Source organism: Microcaecilia unicolor, chromosome 11 (assembly GCF_901765095.1).
Source record: "Microcaecilia unicolor chromosome 11, aMicUni1.1, whole genome shotgun sequence".
NCBI lineage: Eukaryota > Metazoa > Chordata > Amphibia > Gymnophiona > Siphonopidae > Microcaecilia > Microcaecilia unicolor.
The window spans coordinates 132,822,012-132,834,548 of record NC_044041.1 but is presented as its reverse complement, the minus strand read 5'-3'; the positions used below and the strand labels follow the sequence as shown (position 1 = coordinate 132,834,548).

The 12,537-nt window shown below is 47.2% G+C and overlaps 1 protein-coding gene across 1 annotated transcript in view; it reads right to left on the bottom strand.

Moving 5' to 3' along the window:
* SART1 (spliceosome associated factor 1, recruiter of U4/U6.U5 tri-snRNP) overlaps positions 1-5,727 on the bottom strand; it is a 244,084-nt gene extending 238,357 nt beyond the window's left edge. Inside the window, exon 1 of the mRNA XM_030219089.1 lies at positions 5,409-5,727. Within this exon, the coding sequence (XP_030074949.1) occupies positions 5,409-5,670 (262 nt within the window). The 5' untranslated portion in view covers positions 5,671-5,727. The remainder of the gene's footprint in view (positions 1-5,408) is intronic.
* Between the last annotated feature and the right edge of the window lie 6,810 nt (positions 5,728-12,537).

Here is a 12,537-nt window from a genome sequence, read left to right as displayed (position 1 = left end):
ACCCATACTGGCTTCAACGCCAGTACCGGGAGGAACTCCAAAAGCGCCAACCGACTGGCTCTGTTCCAGGAGGTTGATAGACCACTTTGCCTCTGCAGGAGACCAGAGCCCCTGTGCTGTCCTTCCCAAGCAGTGGGCTCCCCAGCCCGTCAAAGAGGCGTCCGTCGTGACGACAAGCCACTCCAGGGTCACAAGAGGCATTCCTGCAGACAACTTGTCTGTCTTCAGCCACCAGCTCAGCGCCTTGCGCACTGCTGGGTCCAAGGGAAGGCGCACAGCATAATCCTCCGTCACCGGAGTCCAGCGCTGCAGCAGAGAGTGCTGTAGTGGTCTCATATGAGCCCTGGCCCAGGGCACTACTTCCATCGTGGCCGTCATAGAGCCCAACAGCTGCACATAGTCCCAAGCCCGAAGCGGAGAGGCTACTAGGAACTGGTCCACCTGAGCCTGAAGTTTGACAATCCGATTGTCCGGCAGGAACACTCTGCCCACTTGGGTGTCGAATCGAACTCCCAGATACTCCAGGAACTGAGTCGGGCGCAGCTGGCTTTTCTCCCAGTTGATGATCCACCCCAGGGAGCTCAAAAGAGCAATCACCCGGTCCACAGCTTTGCCGCACTTTGCATAAGAGGGGGCTCGGATCAACCAGTCGTCCAGATAAGGATGGACTTGTACTGCTTCCTTTCGCAGGAAGGCCGCGATGACCACCATTACTTTGGAGAAGGTCCGCGGAGCAGTAGCCAACCCGAACGGGAGGGGCTCTGAACTGGAAGTGTCGGCCCAGGACTGCAAAACGCAGAAAGCGTTGATGAGGAGGCCAGATGGGAATATGCAGGTACGCTTCCTTGATGTCCAAGGATGCCAGGAACTCCCCTGCCTTCACTGCCGCTATAACAGAGCGAAGAGTCTCCATGCGAAAGTGCCGAACTTTCAAGGCCCGATTGACCCCTTTGAGGTCGAGGATAGGCCGTACAGAACCTCCTTTCTTTGGTACCACAAAGTAAATGGAGTAACGTCCCTTGCCAAGCTGATTTTCTGGCACCGGAACAACTGCACCAAGGCGGATCAGATTGTCCAAGGTCTGCTGCACTGCCACAGCTTTGACCGGAGACTTGCAGGGAGAGAGTACAAACCCGTCTCTTAAGGGTCGGCAGAACTCTAGCTTGTAGCCATCTCTGATGACTTCCAGCACCCAAGCGTCTGAAGTTACCCTGGTCCACTCGCCCAGAAACGAGGACAGGCGTCCTCCAATCTGCACTGGGCCATGGACCAGGACCCCGTCATTGGGTACGAGACCCTGGGGGAGGACCGGAGGGCGCACCTCCGGGACGGCGGTCTCTGCGAAAGGAATGCTGCTTGGGGGAGAAGTTCCTCTTGAAGGAAGAGGGGGCAGAGGAGCCCGACTTGCCCGGGCGGTACCGACGGGCTTCCTGAAACAGTCCTCTGGAGTTACCGGGGCGAGCACTGGCCCGAGCCCTGACCTCTGGTAACCTCTTGCCCTTAGACGTGCCGAGATCGGTCACAATTTTGTCCAGCTCGACCCCAAAGAGCAGCTTGCCTTTAAAAGGCAACTTAGCCAGGCGGGACTTAGAGGCATGGTCAGCAGACCAATGCTTCAGCCAAAGCCACCGCCGCGCAGAGACTGTCTGCGCCATACCTTTAGCCGAGGCTCTCAAGACATCATACAGTAAGTCTGCCAAATAAGCCAAGCCCGATTCCAGGGCCGGCCAATCAGCCCTCAAGGAAGGATCCGAGGGGGAAGCCCGCTGCACAATCGTCAGGCACGCCCTGGCCACATAGGAGCCGCAAACTGAGGCCTGCAAACTTAAGGCAGCCGCCTCGAAGGACGACCTTAAGGCCGCCTCCAATCTTCTGTCTTGGGCGTCCTTTAGGGCCGTGCCACCTTCCACCGGCAACGCCGTTTTCTTAGTCACCGCAGTGATTAAAGAATCCACGGTAGGCCAAAGAAAAGCCTCCCGTTCACTTTCAGGCAAAGGATAGAGGCGGGACATAGCCCTAGCCACTTTGAGGCTCGCTTCCGGGACATCCCATTGAGCCGAAATTAAGGTGTGCATGGCATCATGCACGTGGAAGGTTCTAGGCGGGCGCTTCATCCCCAGCATAATGGCGGAGCCAACAGGGGCTGAGGGAGAGACGTCCTCTGGAGAGGAAATCTTCAAAATGCTCATGGCCTGCACTAACAGGTTGGGCAAATCCTCTGAGCGAAAGATCCGCGCTGCAGAGGGGTCATCCGCTCCATCCGAGCGGGAATCCTTCTCCTCCAAGGAATCCCCAAAGGACCGTTGGGAGAACTCAGATACGCTGCCCTCATCTACATCAGAGGAGACAGAGTCCTCTAAGGCCTGGGAATCTACCCGAGGGCGTTTACTTCCGGGGGCCTCAACTCCTTTATCGGACAAGGGAGCAGGGGCAGCGTTTTGCATAAGGAAGGCCTGATGCAGCAGCAAAATGAACTCGGAGGAGAAACCCCCCCAGACTGTGCACTTCAGCAGCCTGGGCCACAGCCCTAGACGCACCCTCAACTGGCGCTCGCAAGAGCAGGGGAGAAACATGCTGCGCATCCAAAATGGCGTCCGGCGCGACACTCCACGAAGGAGCCGTGCGGGAAGAACGGCGCTTAACTTTGGCCGCTTTTTTGCCGTCGCCCAAATCAAGGGCGGCCATAGCATTAACGTCTCCCACCTCAAGGGCGGCCCAAGAAGAAGCCGTCCGAGAAGAGTGGCCGGCCAAGATGGCGGAGGCGAGCAGCAGGGGGTGGGCGTTTATGGCGGGAAAAACTGCCGCACCGGAGGAAGAACCGGGACACTGACCGGCTTCCAAACTGACACCCAACAAGGGCGAATCAGACTTTAAGACCCCCGCATCCCCGCTAGAAGCGCACACGCGGTCCGGGGAGCGAATCTTTGCGCCCTCGCCCTCCGACGCCATAGGCCACGTGGAGACCGATCGGGGAATCCCCGCCCGCTATAAAAAGGTAAAAATTACCTGCTTCTCGCTCCGAGCTGTAACGAACTGGTGTCCCAGTGAGTAGCTGCAATAAACGTTGAAATAAACGCCCTTAAGGACGTCCAAAAAAATTTTTTTTTTTTTCAACGGAGCCAGCGGGAGGGGGGAGAAAAGGAGGGACATGGCACCACCAGGTTTGCACTTGCTCAAGAAGAGCCCTCAACCCCAGGTACTCAACAAAACCTAAAAATTAGGCTTGGAGACCTAGCCAGAGCTGCTGCTGTGTGTGACCACCACCTGCTGAGATAGAGAACATACTGGGGAGTTTCCGGCAGCACATGACCACATATAGGGAGGCAAAAGGATTGCTCTCTATCTCCACCTGCTGGTAGATGGACACAACCCACCAGTCTATGGATTGATCAGCATGATGATATGGAACATCCTTTTCAGTACAAATCTAAGTGAATTCTGTTTCATTTTTCTGCAATAGTCCTAGGTCCCTTGAGAACTTCTTTTATTCTATGTTCATCTAGTGCAATGTGTCTCAACCCAGTTCTCAGGACATACCCAGCCAGGCAAGTTTTTAGGATATCCATCATGCACATGAATGAGAGAAATTTGCATGCACCGCCTCCTCAGAATGCATATTTCTCTTATGCATACTGATTGTGGTTTTTGTTAATATGTGTTCTAGCTTGAGACCTATCCACTGGAATGGTGGTGGGCCAAGCTACACAGCTTAAAACAGCTGAAAAGCACTAACTAGGCCTGATAACCAGCTGATGGCCTTATAGCAGAGAGCCTGCAAGAGCAGGACTGCTTGGTGAGTCTTAATGAAACCTGGTACAACTTTCAAATTGAGTGTAACACTTACGATGTAGAAAATAATGACAAAAATGGTAAAAAGCTTGGTTCTTAAAATGGAGTTTGTCTTTATAAAATGGCTTCCAGTATCACAAGATATAAAGACACAGATCTCTCTCAGTATTAGGAAAGAGGTTTTAAAAGTGTTGAAATTGGCACTATGAAGAAATCTTTGAGAGGAGAGGCAGGTGGGCACCTGATCTGCGGTTAAGTGTGATTCAGAGATGAAGCAAGATTAGAGAAAAAAGTCCCTCTCCAATTGACTTGTATGTACTGAAAATGCTATATAAGAAGTAGGCATCAGAGCTATCGTTGGAACGTTTTCCCCAACAAATCTCCAAAGAGCGAAGCTCTGGCCGGTTGAATCCAGAATCTGTCCGATGAATGTACCAAACTGAAGTCCTGATTTGGGTGAGAATAAAAGACTATTTCTTTCACTAAACTGTTTCTGTCTTTGTTTCAATCTATTCTCTCTCCTCCACCTGTTTCACAGAATACTACACACACAAGTAAGATTTCTCACTCACATAGATTTCATGTGGGAACATAAATGGCCAAAGATTCACTTAGATCCAGATAGACAGAAAGCTGTGGTCATGGGAATTAGATTTGAACTGCGCCTTCTGTCACCCCCCCTGCGCCTCCATGACCGGAGGCGCTCCTTAGAACCCCGTGACATAACACCATGGAATGGGGTGTCACTGGAATTCAGGGAGGGGGTGATTAACAAGATCTTAGAAGAGCAAACCCTCTGTACACCTCCCTGGGGAAGGGTCCTGCGGGGGTCTAGAGAGGGATAGATAAAAACATTTTCCTGAAAACTGGAATGGCTGGGTGTCATCTCTGTAGCAAATTTAACCAATTCTTATGAGTTTATACAAATAAATTAAATAAATTGCCAAAATTTCAGAACAGGTTCTGCAGTTGTTTTGTTTTTTAAGCACTTGAGTCAGAACCTACCCTTGGTGTTACAGCAAGATACAGACGACTGACTGATCAAGGATTCCACTTGGTATGATTTTTATATTCAGTTTCCCACAATGATCAGTAATATAATAATATCAAACATACTTCCACATTTTACTAGGCTCACACCCCGCTGACACTTTGGCTCAGGTCACGCTCAAAAATTATCAGAATTGATTAAAAAAATAAAAGTTATGTCTTCTCACTCTTGAAGTAGGCAAGAAAAAGACCAAGTCTTTTGCAGCTCCTTGTGACTCTGGGCAAGTCACTTAACCCTCCATTGCCCCTGGTACAAATAAGTACCTGCATATACTATGTAAACCGCTTTGAATGTAGTTGCAAACCCACAGAAAGGCGGTATATCAAGTCCCATTTCCCTTTTCTTACCCTGTAGTTAATAGTGATCACATGAAACATAATATGCAGAGACAACATATCACGCTACGTTTGGAAACTGTTTTAATCAGGCTGGTGGTACCCAACAGAATCATAACAATTTATTCTTCCATCTTTCTTTTTCCTTGGTATGTGAGGATCATAGGAGTCAAGTTTCTTCACGAGTTTATTAGCATTATGACAAGCATTATTTACGATTATCATAATCTCACCATCCTGATAGCCAGGGTCGAGTCTCTCGCGCTTGACCCGCCTCTCACCGACTCCTGCCTCCTCCCCGCTGCGGTTTCTCCTCTCTCCTGCACCATTTCCCCCTCGACCCCGTTCCCTTGGGCTGCGGGAACGCTTCCTGCGCTCCTTCTCGCGGTGCCTGTGCTTCTTATGTTCGCGATGGCGTGCAGGAGCCGACGCCGTCTCTTCCTCGGCCCCAACTGCTGCCTTTTCTTTAGTCTTATGTTTTTTTGAAGAGCCCATGGCGAAAACCAACCCCGCCGTTCCCAATCCCCACCAGCAACGTTTCGTCTCCGACTCCGAACGTTAAACTTCCGTATGCGTCACTTCCGTGTTCACGTTCTCATTCTCGTTCTAGCCACCCAAGAGGATGTTGGAACTAGGAGGTCGGATACAGGAGACGAAGTGAGACTATCTATTCCATTGTAGGAGCTGAAGCCAGTAGGCGGAGCTTGCCGGCAGTAACCGGACCTTGCCGCGGTTTTAGTACACCCAAAAAAATCAAGGAGGTTTAATAGACATAAGTATTACCATACTGGGACAGACCGAAGGTCAAAGCCCAGCGTCCTGTTTCAACAGTGGCCAATCCAGGTTAGATCCCAAAACAGTACAATACATTTTATGCTACTTATCCTACTACTACTACTTAACATTTAAAGCGCTACCAGGGTTAGCAGCGCTGTACAATTTAACACAGAGGACAGGCCCTGCTCGAAGGAGCTTACAATCTAAAGGACAAAAAAGTGCAGTCAATCAAATTGGGGCAGTCTAGATTTCCTGAATAGATGTATAATGGTTAGGTGCTGAAAGCGACATTGAAGAGGTGGGCTTTGAGCAAGGATTTGAAGATGGGCAGGGAGGGGGCTTGGCGTATGGGCTCAGGGAGTTTATTCCAAGCATAGGGTGAAGCGAGGAAAGGGCGGAGCCTGTAGTTGGCGGAGGTGGCGAAGGGTACTGAGAGGAGGGATTTGTCCTGTGAGCGGAGGTTACGGGTAGGAGTGTAAGGGGAGATGAGGGTAGAGAGGTAATGAGGGGCTGCAGATTGAGTGCATTTGTAGGTTAATAAGAGAAGCTTGTATTGTATGCGGTACCTGATCGGAAGCCAGTGAAGTGACTTGAGGAGAGGGGTGATATGAGCATATCGGTCTAGGCGGAAGATAAGGCGCGCAGCAGAGTTCTGAACGGATTGAAGGGGGGATAGATGGTTAAGTGGGAGGCCAGTGAGGAGTAGGTTGCAGTAGTCAAGGTGAAGTAATGAGAGAGTGGATGAGAGTACGGGTGGTGTGCTCTGAGAGGAAAGGGCGAATTTTGCTGTTACGCGCCAAACAGGATTATTATATCCAACTGACCAACTCTCTTGGCTCTAACCCTCGACTTCTCTTCACCACATTGAACTCTCTCCTCAAGGTGCCCCCTCCCCCAACTCCCCCTTCATTATCTCCTCAGAACCTTGCTGAATTCTTTCACGACAAGGTTCAAAAGATAAACCTTGAATTCTCTACCTCGCCACCTCTCCCTCCACTAGTCCGTTCCCCTCTCTCTCCTTCCCCTCATTCCTTTTCCTCCTTTCCTGAATTTACTATAGAGGAAACTACACTTCTCCTTTCTTCCTCAAAATGTACCACCTGTCCTTCTGATCCCATTCCCACCCACCTTCTTAATACCATTTCACCTGCTCTTATTCCTTTTATCTGTCACATTCTCAACCTCTCACTTTCCACTGCAACTGTCCCTACTGCCTTTAAACATGCTGTAGTCACACCTCTCCTTAAGAAGCCTTCACTCAACCCTACTTGTCTAATTACCGACCCATCTTCCTCCTCCCTTTTCTCTCCAAATTACTTGAGCGTGCTGTTCACCACCGCTGCCTTGATTTTCTCTCCTCACATGATATTCTTGACCCACTACAATCTGGTTTTTGCCCTCTCCACTGAACCGAAACTGCGCTTACTAAAGTCTCCAATGACCTATTACTGGCTAAATCCAGAGGTCAATATTCCATCCTCATTCTTCTTGATCTTTCCGCTGCTTTTGACACTGTCGATCACAGCATACTTCCTGGTTCTCTTCCTTCCTCTCCCTCCGCACCTTTAGTGTTCACTCTGATGGATCCTCTTCTACTTCTATCCCTCTGCCTGTCGGCGTATCTCAGGGTTCTGTTCTTGGTCCCCTCCTCTTTTCTATCTACACTTCTTCCCTTGGTTCATTAATCTCATCCCATGGCTTTTCCTCATGGGCGTAGTTTGACTGTTTCATTTGGGGGTCAAAGGATGGGGCGGAGCATATTAGCATATTCATTTGCATATATATATATATATATATATATATATAATATATGCAAATGAATATGCTAATAAGGGGAAAAGAGCTGGCTTTTTTGGGGAATGTTTTAATTTCCCCCTCTTGGACCTCTTTCTGACTCCAGATCACACGGGGGACTAAAGATACCTATTTTACATAACAGGTTCTGCATGGTTTCTCCAACCTCCATTGTCACCCAATCACAAGGAGGTCTGCTCTGGGTTTGCATTAGGGGCTGTAATAGAATTCTAATTCCCATAACTACTGCTTTCTGTCTTCCTGGATCTAGGTATACTCTGTGCCATTTATGTTCCCAGATAATGCTCATTAAAATTCTGTCTAAGTTTCTCCAGAAACTGAGTGTATGTGATCTGCCTTGTAAACTAAATGTAAGGTAAAGAGAAGATAGAATAAAGACAGAGATAGGTTTAAATAGATAGATACATTTTATTTCTTACCCAAAGACAAGTCTTCAAGTTGGTACAAATACAGACATCAGACTTTAATCAGGTACATTCAGCAGACAGATTCTTGGTACAATCGGACAGAGCTTCGCCGTCTGAGATAAGCGTTGGGGCAGACACCAAAGCTATGGCAGATTGTCCCCTCTTTTATACACAACCTCTCCATAGAAGTCAATGGTGGGAAACCTAGCTCTCAATTTCTGAGATGATACGTTCCCACGCGGGCTTATCAGTATGTTTTGGGAACAAGTTCTTTTTTTCACATCTCATTTCTGAGACACCTGTTCCCTGTTGCAATAGTTTTCACATACTTTTCACACCATCTTAAGAACTCTGTATAACCCTGTATAACCTCTGCTGCCTTTTATACAAAACTCATAGACTCCATTTTGTTCATCTGATTTAAAGTGACAGCTGTACCAGTTTGTGTCAGAACTCATGGTTCAGACCTGCTTTTTACAGATATTTGGCCTAGTCAGTACTTTAGTTATCTTAGGCTTCATAGCCTTGGCCCTCACTATTCCAGTGGTAGATCCAAAGCTAGGCCATATATTAACATTCCCCTCTTCACCCTATCCCATAGGGTGACACCAGGGTTAACATACCGTGGTACCATCCATTCCAGAAGGTATTCTATGAGGCCATAAAATTATCTGAGTCTTAAGGTCAACTGGCACAATGTGGTTTGTTTGTGGTGTGAAATTATCATCTTGGCAGTACTTCTATTATGCTAATCCTACTAAAACTTATAGTTACTACAACAATATTTTTCTTCAACCTTTTAATATGCAGGTTCTATTTTATTGTTATCTATGTGATTGTAAATACATTGCTATAAATCAAAAATCTTTGGTTATATACTGATTATATCTTAATTAATCATTTGCATACATTTGCACAATTTATCACTTATAAAGCTTTATATAGTTATATTATTTCCCTATGCGCTATTATCTGATTATACAGTTGTAGACATCTCTCCAGTGTCTCTAACAATTGCATAGGGATTGGTCCTTCTCAGAGGGAGATAGTCCACTTTGTTAGCTCCTGTGGTGTTAGGAAGGAGATTCTCGTACAGGGCATATTGTCCTGCTGTTGTCTTTTTCATTATTGCGGTTTCAATTAAGTGTTCTACTAAACCTCTAGCACAAGGGATTATGCAACATCCTACTAAAACAAAAATTGCTACCACTATGAGTATAGTCGTGGCTGCTGAAATGATAAATGTCTTCCATGTACCAAAAGCTCTGTCCATCCAACCTGTCCAGGATGTATCGACACCAGAGTTTTCTGCCAACTCTTGTGACAGTGAGGTTAAGCCTTCCAAAGCTCTGGTAATTGATCCATCCGGAGCGGTATTGTTGGGGATAAAGGTGCAACACTGGGTACCTATCTTGTGGCACACCCCTCCATCGGCTGCTAGAAGTTGGTCAAGAACTAATCTATTTTCCAACGTCATCCGGCTAGTAGCATCTAATTGTGTTGCAATGCCTCGAACTGCATCCCTAGTATAGTTCACAAATCTCTGCTGGTTGTAATATATATAGTTGATCCAGTCAAGATTCTTATTGATAGTCGCCCACCAAAAGAAAACTGATTCAAATCCTGCAGCTATTTGGTTTCTGGCTTTAAACTCATCGGGAACCCCTCTTGGAACCCCAATAGCATCTATATAGACCCGATCATCAAAAGAGCCAGGCATTGCATTTCTCTTCACTCGTGAGGAAGAGCTGCTGTGAGGGGGAAGCAAGGATGCTATAATAATTGGAATGACCAATTTGACTAGGGCACATCTGCCTGTCCAATTGTTAGGAAGTGTATGGAGGATAGTACGAGTTCCACAGTACCACCATATGTCTGCTCTAGCTTGTGAGAACCGAGTTAGGTTCATGTTATGCAGAGTCCCCTTTCCTAAGGTTGTGTTACAATTGGTTAAGTTACCTAAAAACCGTGTCTTTTTAACCCCATGGCGCTCCAGACATGTATGATATTTGGTAGCAGGATGTGGAACCCTGAATGCAGGTGGAACCCTCATCCGTGGGGGTAAGTAGGGGTGGTGCTCGTCAAGATGTTGACAAGACTGATTTATGTCTTCTTTAACCTGCAATAACTGTAACATACACCAAAATCCATCTGGATCATTGTGGAGATCTAAAGGGAAGGGAACTACTGTTGGTTCTGCTCTGGCATGGGAACAAAAATAACAATTAGAGACGTTCAAACTCTTGGTAGTATAATGTGCCCATTCAAGCCATAAGTTTGTCTCTCCAAATCCTGTTTCCAGTGCCACCAAATCTTTAGCATTATTAATTGGTACAATCTGGTAAGGAATTTTTATTTCTGGGATCTTTGTTGGTACCAAGGGATTAGTCGCTGTGGGTTGGGCTGGGGGAACAATTTTGAATTTTCCAATAGGGTCTCTACCTGTGGCATCTATTCCTATGGAATAGGTTCTGTATGTAACAATCGTTACTCCTCTGAAAGTGATAGCCACTTGATTACATTTGGTCATATGGCAAAGGCCAGTGACTCGCAATTTCATGATGGAAATACTCTTTTTGAGATCTGGAATCTCACTACCGGAGTAGGGAACCCATGAACCTGTGTACCACCATACCTGAGCCCAACTTCCGCAATTGGGGAAGGGACACAGGTATACTTCATAAGCAGACAAATATTGCTGCACAGGTTGTTCCCCACACACTGTGTAAGCACACACATCAAGGATGATTGTGGTTGTGTCCTTAGTTGTGGGTAATGTTATTTCATAAGTGTTTGTAAATTGGGGTAGAGAATTTGCTAGGTACTGTGTTCCAGGTAGCATGGGTGTGGTGAGCACACATAACAGGAGGGCTAAGCACTTCATGTTGGTAGGTGACATCCCTAGTGTTTTAGCGAGAGATGTATGAGTATGGGGGGTAAATTCTAATAGCCCCTCTTTCAGTAGGATCTGGGATTTCGAAAAGACCATATATTTCCAAGGGTTCCAATCCAACCTCTCTGATGAACAGGATGGGAATCTCAGCAGTGCCCAATACGGTGTATGTAATTACCCAAAAATCTACGACGTCACCAGTCTGTGGTCTTATTAGGAGGTCGTCTGTTTGTTCAAGGTGTAAGCCTAAGGTGCCTCCAAACAGTACCTGAGTGTGTATTACCGTACGGCTAGGACCTAATGTCCAACTGTCAAACAAAGGCTCACACAGTATGTGGTATCGGGTGAAGGGGTCCCAATTGGGATCGTCTTCTGGAGCAGGGTCCCAATGAGGATGAAGTAATTCTCTTAGATATTCTGGGGGTTCAGGGATCAAGTGTGCACTTAAATTTAAAGGCGACGGTGGGGGAGAATCTGGGGGAGAAGGCGGGGTGTCTGGAAAAATCTGGGACATATATGGATGGTCAGTTAGGCGTGTTGAGCTGTGTATGAGGACGAGTGACTGGGACGATGATGTGTGGCGTAACTACAGTAGTATTCGTGGGAGGAGGAGTGTCAGTAGTATGAACCAAAGAATAAGGAGGAGGGGTGGGTCGTAAATCAAACAAGGTAATATTATCCTCAAAAGTACTTGTACGATCGGGGACAATATAGACCGAGCTACTAATAGGAGTGGGAACACTTGTAAAATACAAAACAGGAGGATCAGTGAGGCAAGGAGTAGTTGCAGTGGTTTCTGAAGGATAGCGTTTCCGGCAGGCAAGGTAACGTTGCCAGTGGGAAAGGCGGTAAATGTGATCCAAAGATCAAAAAGGTAGATAAACAAGACAGTAAGAAACAAAACCAAACCCATACACAGTAGAATCATGCACAAGAGTCCATCAGCAAACAGTCTAAGCGATGGGAAGCAGAAGAAAAGGGTGTAGTGATGTAACACCTTAGCTGAAGAGTGTCAATTTTCACAGTTGTAGTACAGCGAAATTAGCTGGCTTGATTCGGAAAGTACAAATGTAGAATGTCGAGCAGCTCACAGGCGTTACTGTGCAAAATGGTTACTGTTGAAAACACAATGGACTCCTGGTGTACTGGATTTAACTGGCCTGCTAAGTTGCGGACTTGGAGGAGATCTTCTGCCAGATTACGGATTCTGATGAGACGGATGCGAAGATCCACGTAGGGAAGTGGAAGAGCAGGAACTGTGGGAGGTGGAGGTGAGGATGGCAACTCACGTACGGGTTCGGATATGGGTGGTTGTTCAGAGGGTGAGTCTGGAGAATCTGTGAAGGTTTGGAGGACTATATCAGCCAGATCAAGGAGTTGTGATGCAGGAGATTGGATAATGTGGTTAAGTCTTTGGTCAAGTTGATCCAAAAGTGTTGGGTGCGGGGTCGGTGGTCTCGGGCTCAGTGG